At 43.0% G+C, this 11,711-nt stretch overlaps 1 protein-coding gene across 1 annotated transcript; it reads right to left on the minus strand.

Annotated features, from left to right (window-relative positions):
* Window positions 1–921: 921 nt before the first annotated feature.
* LOC149314200 (macrophage-expressed gene 1 protein-like) lies at window positions 922–5,394 on the minus strand. The gene is made up of 2 exons (XM_089520645.1): window positions 5,279–5,394; window positions 922–3,717 (listed from the first exon to the last, which is right to left on the minus strand). Exon 2 carries the CDS (start codon window positions 3,659–3,661, stop codon window positions 1,496–1,498), a length of 2,166 nt encoding a protein of 721 aa, XP_089376771.1. The 5' UTR covers window positions 3,662–3,717; window positions 5,279–5,394; the 3' UTR covers window positions 922–1,495.
* Between the last annotated feature and the right edge of the window lie 6,317 nt (window positions 5,395–11,711).

An 11,711-nucleotide genomic window follows, 5' to 3' on the forward strand; every position in this document is an offset into this window, starting at 1 on the left:
ACAGGCCAATTAAACTGGCCTCCTGTCATCCTCTCATTGGGTAGTTCAGACTAGCTACAGACTGGACGATGTCAGGCCCATTTATCACCAAACCTGGCGTATAGCCCCCTTATTACGAACTAAAATAAGTTCATTTGCTCTGTATCTTCCTGGACGATCTGGGGCCCTCCCTTCCGATTCCAGATGGCTGTTTAAAATGTGTTCCACTTTGCTGCCCAGTGTGTCGAAGCTGCCACCCATCACTTACTCTGTTAGAACAAGGCACCCAGCCATGTGACCGTTGCTGAGTGTCTTGTTTGACCACACAGTGAGCAATGCATGGCAGCAGTGGGTAACAAAATGGGATGCGCATAAGAGCCCAGAATGGTAATGCAGGGGGAGATCAGTGCAGCTTTGGGGCCAGGATACTCCAAGTTGCCCCCCAAGTATCCTGGCTTAATGCAGACAGCAGCTAGGTTTTCCACAGCAGTAGGATTTTTTATTTGAATAGCATAATAAGTGTATAGGGTACTTTACATATTTAGTTAAGACAGACTTCTGCTCCAAAGTGCTCATTTCCAGAACACATATAATATGGGAAACAAGAAATGAAGGAGAGAGAACTGCCATTTTACCTTTGACACAGTACAACCAGCAGTTCACAGTGACTACAAATGTGTGTTGCACTAAAGCTCCTATCTAGAGACCTGCCCATCTGTGTGCTTTGTTGGGAATAAAACCAGCTACAACAAGAAGTGACTCAACTCAGCGGAGAGTCATGTGTCTGCAAACTATATGGAAAACTGTTATGCAATATCCTTATCATCTTTTTGATGAGATAGTAAAATAGTTCATATGTCTTTACCTTTCAGTCTGAGAAGGAAAGGAAAGGGTTTATTCTGTGTAAGTTCATACAAATGAGATTCAAAGTACAAAGTCCACTTTTTTACAGTATCAAGTATGAGCTGATCAAGGTCAAAGTACATATGAAAGGAAAGAATGTCCAAACATAGAGACCAAAGTCATTAACTCTAGACATGCTGTTTGTTACAAGGGCTGCTCTGCCTTGAAAGTAAACATCAATTACTATTGTTTTATCTTCTTCCCTTCCCACCTCCCATAATCAATTTATTCCCTTTACCCAACTGCTTAAAACAGACAGATAAACACAACCCTTACTGTTTTGATCTGGTGTTCCTTTCCCTTCACCCCTATATAAGCCTAGCCTACACTCATAGTAGCTGTTGATTCTTTGGTTTCAGTTCCTCATTCATTTCTAATTTCAGTTACATTTACTCAATTAAACATTAACCCATTTTTAAACAGAGTTGGTTATCATCCTGGCCAAAAATCATTGTATATATCCACATTTTGACAATTAGAAATTTCAGAGTTTGTTTGCCCACCCCTCCCCACAAACTTTCAATTATTACTCTGCTCTCTCACTTCCTGGACTTGACTCCCTCCTTCTCTGAATTTATGCATTTTAGGTCCAGGGTACTGGTTAGAAGGTGTCTCAGGCAGCACTGAGTTCTGGAGTTGTTGTTGTTCCATAGTTTCCTTGATCCTCCACTAGATGTTCATTTGACACCTCCTGGTAACCTCTGGTCTTGTACCGACGGATTCTGTAAACTAAAGCAATGGTCATTGCCAAGACAGCAATCACTGCCACTGAAATTCCGGCAATGGCACCTGCTGATGGTCTTGAGCTTTTCTCACCCTGTAAAAGAAAAGCCATCTGCTTCTCATCTGTGGCATTGGCCAACCGCCAAATCCCACTCTGGCGCATTTTCACCCAGGCCAGGTTACCCTCGGTGCGCACTAGGATGGTTTCAGGAAGATTGCTATCTGAGGACGGTGAGCGCAAGAAAGGTGGTAGTCTGACAGGGGCTAATTGCTGAGCAAAGAGTGTCCCAGCCTGTAAGCAGTAGAGGATTTCACAACCGTCACTCATGTAGGCCTTATGTTGACTATGTCCAGCTGGGCATTTCATGGGATATTGCGTGGAGGAGTCCTGGTAGAAAAAGTCCTGGAGGATCCCAGGACTCTGTCCCTTCAGTAACCCGGCCAAAGGGTTACCAGATTCACAGCTAAAGAAGCCACCAAAGGGCACTGCAAAGCGGGTTCCCATCTCATAGTCACTGCTGACACACACCTTTAGGTTATCAAAGAGTACCAGTGGGAAGAAGTAAGCTGGGCAAGCATAGTTGCTGGTAATGGGGTTTTCATTCCCACTGCTATATAGTCCTCCAAAAAGGAATCCTGAATTTAGAGGCACTGAGCTTGTAGCGGCACACCAATAGGCATTGAACTTCACTGTAGTGGGGTAGTAGTGGATGCCACACACTCTGCTGCAGCAGGAAAACACAAGCCAGCAGGAATGGCACTGCTCATGGCACTCCGTCTTGGGTTTGCTAGTGGTGCGTTGCTCTCCATGCAGCAAGACGGCAGTAAAGTTAGTTGGGCAGGAGTAGCCCCCAGTCAGTGGGTTCTGGATCTGGTAGGAATGGCAGAGCTCCTGTGTGTCCTGTCCAGATACACCATGACACTCCTGGAAGACGCCACCAAAGGTGAAGTTAGTGTTGGGGCTTTGACATGACCCATCATCTACGTTGGCTTGGAAGTTGAAGTTGCTAGAATCAGGCTTGACACAGCCTGGGTGGGTATTCACAGCATAGTAGAGGCGGATAGCGTTTTCAACCATAGCCGCGACTCGTGTAACTGTAGGTTCTGGTAGTTCTGGCAAGGCCTCGGCTGTGATGAAAAATGGCAGAGGCAACCCAGACTTGCCTATGGCCACTAAGCCATTAGGGATGCCTTCTTGCCACTTCTGGAGGGTGATGCCAGGGTAGAAAGGCACACTGCCCCAGCTCTCAAGTGTGGAGTCCACAGTGTTATCCAGGTAACCTTTTGTCAGATCATCTGAGACCTGTGTGGAAAAATTGATTCCTACATTCACCTTGTTGAAAAAGGTGGCAGAGGCTGAGGCAGTGATACCTGCTTTCTCAGACTCCTTGTCCAACACAAAACTGCGCTTCACCTGGTCCTCCTGGATTAGGCTGGCTCCAGCCTCTACATTTGTAAGCACATGGGTGCCATAGTTAAGAATCAGCATCTCTGCAAGATATTCAGCAATTCGGCTCTGGTTGTTCTCAAGTTGGTTGCCGATGGTTAGTAGCTGATGACGGAAATCCTTGTCCAAGGTGAAAGAGGGCTGGGATTTCACAGAATAGGTGTGATATCGCACTTGCACCCGTGTGGTCACCGTCTCATCATAGACATTGTGCATCTTAGTCTCCTGAGAGCTGACTGAGAACTTGCCATTCAGCACAGAAAGGAAGGAAGCCTCTGCATTGATGGATGTAGCGAAGGCATCTGTGTAGCTCAGCCAGTCCTCAATGAGCTCTGAGTGAATTTCCACTTTGCTCTTCTTGAGCGGCACCACATGAACATCATTGGGAATGAGGTATTCACCATCTTCTGTGGTCCGGCACTGGGAGTAATTCAGACTCATCACCATTCCCATGTCCACATTGCGTAAGTTGTCCCAGCCACCCCCTGGCAGCACCTCCAGCACTTTTTCCTTCGAGCCTTGTAGCCTACAGGCCTTGAACGCTACATCTTGAGCCCTCCCATCCTCCGCCCTCAGGAGAAGCAGGAGAGGCCAAAGCCAAAGAACCATGCTGGAGGGAAGGTAAAGTAAGGCAAGCCAAGGCCGTGCCACTTACTTGTGAAGTCCTGAAAAACAACAGGGAATCTTGTTAATTCAAAGGCAGCAAAAGTATAGTGGCATGAGCTTTTGTTGTCTGAAATCCACTTCACCAAGTACACAAGGGGTTGCCTTCAGAGGCTGAGTTGGCAAGTATATGCACAAACGGGGAAGGAAATGTGTGTGTTTGTTGGGGGAGGGTCTGAAATAGTAAATAACTACAAGTAGAATTTTTGAGAATCCAATTACAGCTTAAATTTACTCAAAATAAACAACAGCCATTCATAACAATAGTAATAGCTGATATCATGGTCACCTTCTTTTGTTAAGGACTGACTGTTTAGTTTGTTGTTGATGTGCATCTTCAAGTAATTTCTGACTTATGTTGACCCTGAGACAAACCTATCATGGAGTTTTCTTGGCAAGATTTGTTCAGAAAAGGTTTGCCATGGTCTCCTCTGAGGTTGAGAGAATGTGACTTGCCCAAGGCAAGGCAGTGGGCTTCATGGCTTAGATGAGAATTGAATCTTGGTCCAGTGTGGCGTAGTGGTTTGAGTGTTGGACTATGTCTCTGGACTTCAGCACTCAAACTGCTACACCACAGTAGACTGTTTAGTAGGACACACAAAAAAGCCAGGGAGCTTGGAAAATTTATTTATGTATTTATTTAGGACTATAACTTTCAGGACCTCCCGGCCAGCATGGCCACAATCCCAAGTCCTGTGCTGGAATAGGCTAGGTGGTAAAGCTGATAGTACTCCTGCCATGCTTCCAACAGGCTTGGATACTGCGGGAAGGGGGGCAGCTACAGCGTCAAGCACCCAACCACCAGCACTGTTTCTCTGCTGAAAATGTGTGTCTTTTCGGCTGATATTTGCCTTCAAAATCAAATATGGTGGGTGGGTGAGGGGAAAAGTTCCCAGGGAGCCCCCACCAGTCATTTGTGCCAAGAATACTGAGCTAGAGGACACCAATCTAAGTTGGCTTCCTTTGCTCCTCCATCTTCAGCCCCCCAAGATCCAGAAGGACCTTGATCCATGTTAGACCCACCGTCTGAGACCCAAAGCAATATTTTCTCCCAACCTCCCCGGCCCCACAAAACAACAACAACAAAAACCCAGGTCCAATTGCTCAAAAGTGAAAGAACGTTATGATGAGTCTTCTGGTCCTCACTAAGGGTGACCAGAGGACCTCCTTCTCCAGGTCTGGTCCTCCATTCCAACCTTCATTCTAGGAAAAAAGCTCCATTTTGAGCCTGACTATGAAGCATAGATTTATATTTATTTCTAGGAGTGTTCTTAGCTTTTATTTTGGAACATCCTACATTTTTCCTTGAAGGCCCTCCAGTTCCACCTTCTGTCCAGGAGGAACTGCCAGATGCCCTCCCTCTCAAGCATGACTAAGAAGCTTGTCTTTACCTTTCTGTGAGGGTTTTGAGCTTTTCCTTTGTGGAAGGCCCTCCCTTTTTAATGGCATGTCCTCCATTTTGCGGTGCCTTGTCCTCCTTGGAGGTGAGGACCCCTGGCCACCCTGCCCTCCCTGAACCACCCATCCCTCTGCAAGACCCAGCAGGGCAATGAAATCTTTTACCTGGCTTGAGCCTGCAGATCCTTTGCTGGCTTTCTTCTTCCCTGGCACCACAAGTATTTCTTTCTTTAAAATCTTTCTCTCTCAAAAGCCCAAGTCAGCTAGTTCTCCACCTTGAGTATCTCTTTTGCGAGAGGAAGTCACTGATTTGAAAAAGAGGATCAGGCAGCAGGGGGGCAGGAAGGGGAAGAGAAGATCTTTTTTGTTTGGTCTCATGTCATTGTTGGAGGCAAACCCCCTGCTGGGTGTTTCCTTTCAGACCTCAGGGGAGCGTGAGATGAATCACAGGTCATCTGATTTCTTGCAGCCCTTGCTGGGAGAAAGGGAAGCCCAAACCTGGCTTGAAAAGTCCCTTCTGCTACCCTCCATGCTGCCTTCGGACCGTCCTTGGGTCTCCATTGCACTGGGATCTATTTCCAGCCCACCTGGAATTTCCAGCTAGAGGCAAAAACGAAAATGAAACAACCTCTGTCCAGCAGGATCAAAGTGCCAAACCAGTTTGCTTCAAATAAAGATTAAAATGGGGAATTCCTAGCCTTGATTGGCATCACCTTTATAGCAAAGTATGCTCGGGCCTTGCAAAATTTAGAGAGTGCTTTTGCTTAGTGAGAGTCAGGGTTAGGGAGTTTGGAATCTTGAATTCATAGAAGTCTACACAAGCTCCTGCTGCCAACTTCTTTCTTTCAGTTAATCTCAAAGGTGCTACAAAATCCTTCACAGATATATCTTTGAATTCCAGAATTCTTGGAATGTACTTTATCACATGGGGGAAAATCGGGGATTTAAACAGGCATTTCCCGGGAACATTCACACGATTGCGGCAAAGATTTTCATACACATTGCACTTAGGGAGGACTTATCCCGGGAAGAACCAGGAATGCTACAAGAACAAATCATTCAGAGGATTTCCTTGTGAATGATTTGTTGCTGGAGCATTTCTGGTTCTTTCCAGGATAAGTCCTCTCTAATCACAAGGTTGTGTGAAAATCTTCGCTGCAATCGTGCAACTGTCCCCAGAAATTGCCTGTTTAACCCCCCGATTTTCCTGATGTGATAAAGTCCTCTGTGCGCGTACTTTCAAGTTGCCTGGACTTAGGACAACCCCATTCATTTCATAGGGTTTCCTTAGGGAAGGAATACTCAGAGGTAGTCTTGCTCGTTTCTTCCTCTGAAGTATAGTCTACAGCACCTGGTATTCTTTTTTAACTTTTAAAATAAAATTTATCGATATCAAACAATCACACAATCTCACTATTAAAACAATTTTATTCATTTATTTATTTCATTTGTATGCTCCCTTTCTCCCAGAAGGGACTCAAGGCAGATCACACATAAAAACATTTTAATAAACATTACAATAAAAATTCAAAACAGTTAAAATCAGCTAAAACCAGTATAAAAGCACATAAAAATATACAAAAGGTAAAAGACACAACAGTTACCTCCCTTTCCTTATAAACAACCCACCTCTTCCCATTCCTTCTCTAGTTCATAGTACATAATTGAAATGCTGCTCTGTCAAATGTCTACATCTGCAATATCCATTCTGCTCCTTTACATGTTATTTTAATCATAATTGTCTAATTATTAACCGAAAATGGAACTTGATTGTTCAGTGGTTTAAATTCACCATTGACACACAAAAGTAACAAATGGCTTCCACATGATACCAAAAAAGTGTTTATTTTATATCTCCTTTTGCTAGTCTTACTTTATAAGTTAACATCTACAATAGGGGTATACTCCGTTTTTTGTTTAGCCAATTCCTAATTGATAAATTTTCTAACTTCTTCCATATTCTGACAATTTCTAGCCTTGCTGCACATAACAGAAATATGTCTTTATTCGATAAATCCTTATTCTCCGCTTCAAATAGAGATATAATTAGTAATGCTCCTCTAAAATAGACTTCCCTATTCACTATTTGACTTATTCATCTAAGAGCTTAATCTCAAAATATTTGAACCTCTGGACACGTTAGCCACATGTGGCTCCAAACAATCCTGGTATTCATGGAGGTCTCTCATCCAAGTACTAACCTGAGTTGACCATCTTTGCTTCTAAGATCAGCTGGAAGACCAGGGTTCAAATCCTTGTTCAGCCACAAAAACGCACTGGGTGACCTTGGCCAAGTCACTCTCTGTCAGCCTCAGAGGAAGGCAATGGCACCCCCCCCACACACACACACACACTTAAAATCTTGCCGAGAAAACTCTGTAACAGGGTTGCCTTAGGGTTGTCATAAATTAGAAATTACCTGAACACCTAAAATAACAAAATTTCCTTCTCCATCCATCCATTCACAGTTAACAAAGCATGCTATATGCTCCATCTTAACTTTTCATCTGAGAAGTCAAGAGTGAGTATGACTGGATTTTGGAGATCCAGTTTCCATTGATGAAACTCACTGGGCAACCTTAGGCTATTTCAACTCAGTCTCTCTCTCTCTCTCTCTCTGGCTGATCTACTTTACAGGGTTGTGTTGAGAATAAAATGGGATATACAAGGAGAGCCATGTTCACTGTCTGAAACTCAAGAAATGAAGAAAAGGTTATAAATGCAACTGAAATCCCAGTGACATAAAGGATGGAAAAAGCAAGAAGCAAGCTTATAGATAACTAATTGAAAGGGTATGGATGGAGACATACAGGATTGCAAAGGGAGTATTTTTTTTGTGTGTGTGTTGCAAATGGATGTTACATTTCCTGGACTTTGAGAATCTTCCAGTAGCCATATCGTCAGAAGGAGGAGGGTGCCAGCCTGTAAGAGATACCCCTCCATGCCACCTGAAGAAAAACAGCAAAATGCAGGTGTATGACTAGCATCTTCATTTTTTTCCCTGTATGGTTTTTAACACCTTGCTTGATGAAGAAGCCAGTGGAGCTTCAAAAGCTTTAAACATTTATATTGTGCATTTTGGTTAGTCCAATAAAGATATTACTGGTAGATTTTTTATGTTGTTGGATTTCTGTATAGCCAGCATGGCTTCCACAGATGTGATAGAGATACTCCCTTCCATTTGATGAAAGAGTTGCCCTTTGTGGTTACAATAATCCCATGAAGGGCCACTATTGAAGACTTGCCAAGAGGTGAAATACCAACTGGCAGTCTCCCAGGGTAATGCTATTGCTTGTCAGGGAAGTCCAATTCTTAGTCTGCAAGCTGATAGTAACAAGATCTTAAACAGCTCAAAATGAGTTCCCCAATGGGACTGCCCTTGGAAGCAAACATTTAACCTTTGAAGGCTTGCTTAGTGCTTGACTTCAGAGGTAGCTTCACACTTGTTTCAGCCATCAGCCGACATTTGCCTGAACAACACTGACAGATCCATCAGCCCTGGGATTTCCAGTCTTCCCTGATAGCGGTGTTAAATGACAAGCAGGCAGTGGCTGGCAGCTGGTGGCTTCCATATCGGTGCAACTCAGTCTCACTGCAAATGATAAAGGCGGAATCCAAGGTTCCAAATCTGTTTTGGGGATAGGGTTCAGCACTTTGGCTCACTTCTTCAAAGTATGGACTAACTCTGGAGCAGAAAAACATGGAAGCTGCTAAGTGACTTCCATGTCAGTGGTTCTGTAGATCCACTCCAGGGTTTAGTTCCAACTGTAAAGAAGTGATTGAAGGTGCTGAACCTATTTGCAACACCTTGTGTAAAGGGGCTCCTTTACACCTTGGACTAAAATCTGCCTGGAATCACTGCTCCACTACCACTGAAAGCAGATGAGATGTGATAGCAGCCAACACAGGGTTCTGTCTTATGCGTTTATTATTTGAATAGTCACATTTATATCTTGCCTTTTCTCCAAGTGACATTCATGGTCCTTCTCTTTCCCACATTTTTCTCACAACACTGTGAGAGAGGCTGAGAATGTATAACACCCAAGAAAACTCATTGTGTTTTATGGGTCAATGTAACCTGGAATCCAAATTTCTCAAGTCCATCACTTTACAAATCAAGTGATCATACAAATATGGATGCTGTATTGCTATGGATGTTGCCTCTCCAACACCATCCTGTTTCACACCTGGCCTTTTCCTTTCTGTATAGGAATCTGGTCAGTGTGCATTAATTCTGTTAGTGGATTTTGTTTTGTTTTGTTTTAAATCTGACACAGTGTGGTGGCAATGTTTTCATTTGACTATGTAGGATCAGATCATGCAGCTATTTGGCTTAGGCCCATCATGGTGGCCTGAATATAAGAAGAGATGGGCATTATCATCTAAAATTCTAAAAGGAAATATTTGACTGAGCCTTTTTTTTACAGCAGAGTTTCCTTCTTGTGGGATTTGGCAATATTTCTTTTATGCTGGATTGCAAAAGATGCTCAGTGTACCCCCACAAAAGACAGAATTTGGCCTGGAGTCTGTGCAGGAAGATGGCAACATCGCTCATTCAGCTTGACCTTCTAAGTATGGAGCACCCACAGACTTGGCACACATATTGTATTCTTGCACATTATTACCAGAGAAGGAGTTATATAGCTCTTGTAACACATTTTTTTCTAAGACCTGCCCACAAGTCTGCAGAAGAACTATCAAACTATTGTTCAGCATCTCACTTATGTTGTGTGTATGGATTGTTTTGGTAAAAACATCGCCCATAGTCTGGCAGCTTCTAATTTCAAAGCTGAGCATAAGTTTTGTCTAATGAGCCAATCTGGAAACAAATGCCTAATAGCCTGCCAAAGGGAAATAAAAAGGGAACTTGTCTTTGCCTTGTGTAACCCGCTGAACACATAAATCTCACATAAGTCTCACCATTAGCTGCCCCCTCCTTGCTGGAGGAATTGTGTGTTTCACATAAATACGTCCTTGTGTAACTCTTGATACTTTCTCCCCATGCACTTGATAATCAACAATACTCAGGATATTTAAGCCTGGAAGTAGTTTCTGTTAAAGAAAATCAAGAAGTTCAGTGTCGAACAAATGGCAGCATTAGCAAACATAATATTCATACTTCTATCATGGCTAGGCTGAGGTTGTTTTTTAATATCAGGTATATAGTTTAAAAGTGTATAATCATCTGTTACAAACATAGTACAGTTGGCCCTCTGTGTCCGTGGATTCTTTATCCATGGATTCCTTATCCACTGATTCAAGTGTCCATGGCTTGAACATATTTTAAAAAAAGTATAAATTCCAAATAGAAAACCCTGCTTTTGCCATTTTATATAAGGGAGACCATTTAACTATGCCATTGTATTTAACGGGACTTGAGCATGCATGGATTTTGGTATCCACAGGGGATCCCGGAACAAAGCCCAAGTGGATAACAAGGGCTCACTGTAACACACTTCCATCCCTCCTAGCCAGTATAGGCAATAATGAGGGATGATGGGAGTTGTTGTCCAACAACATCTGTAGGGTTGCAACATTCTTCCTTCCCCCTCCTAAAGAGAAGTGCTAACTAATGTATTTTCCTAGCCCCCGCCCTTACAACGGACAATCTGGTAGCAGCTTCCCCTCACTACACTTGCTTCTTGTTCACTGGATCCAGACTTACTGAAGGAATTCCCCTAGCTTATGGAGGGAAAAAAAAATCAGAAACATAGGTTATATTTGGTCTGCATGCTTCTTCTGACAAGTTTTGTGGACATCCAAAAACTCAAAAGATACATCAATGAACACTGAAAGTCACCTACTTTTCATTCACTAGTATAATCCCAATGCAGTCGTCCTCATCCAACCCTGATGAAATCCATTTGGGGGTTCTGTTAGCATTCACATGCAAAAATCAATAGGTAGCACACTTTGAATTTACTAGTTGAATATTCGCTTGAATAAAGCATAATGAACTGCCTCTACTTCCAAAGTCCTCATCCTTGCTGCCTTTCCCTTAAAAGTCACCAATCTCTTTGTGTTGAAAGAGAAGGTCTGTAGGGATCATCTACTCTAGTCAATGTTGGTTGGGTATGAGTAGAACTCTTTCCATGAACAGGGACTCTGATAAAGAAGGTTCCTAGGCATGTGGGGTGTTCTATTCATATACTAGCACTAGCAAACATAAGCAGAAGAAAACTGCAGACGTCCTCAGTCAATATAGGGAGGTTAGGGGTAAAATATTTAGCATTTAAGTGATCACACATTCTGTGCAGAATGTCTAAAGAGGGCTAGATATATATGTTACAGCTTGCTGAATGTTTACCTGGGTGCAATAATGCAATTTGTAAAATGGGCAGGGGAAAACAAGCAAATTGTAGTTGCCACTTTTTCATCTATAGCAGGCTTTTTGTCTCACGAAAGGCAGAATTTTAATAACAATGAGGATTTCCACAGCATGCAAGTACAGCAGTGACTATTTGCTCATCACACCAGTATTAAAGGCATGTAGGAGCTATGTCAGAAGTAAAAAAAAGTTGGTAACTCTGAAAATGAGGTTAAATAATGGGTAGTGGTAATGACTGCATTTTAGCCAGATTTAAACTCAAATGACCAA

The sequence above is a fragment of the Sceloporus occidentalis genome, unplaced genomic scaffold, assembly GCF_023333645.1.
Source record: "Sceloporus occidentalis isolate IW3139 unplaced genomic scaffold, rSceOcc1.0.p SCAF_4, whole genome shotgun sequence".
Lineage (NCBI taxonomy): Eukaryota > Metazoa > Chordata > Lepidosauria > Squamata > Phrynosomatidae > Sceloporus > Sceloporus occidentalis.

Excerpts from the sequence above, each read along its gene's own strand:
- LOC149314200 (XM_089520645.1), bottom strand. The coding sequence starts at position 3,661 with ATGGTTCTTTGGCTTTGGCCTCTCCTGCTTCTCCTGAGGGCGGAGGAT.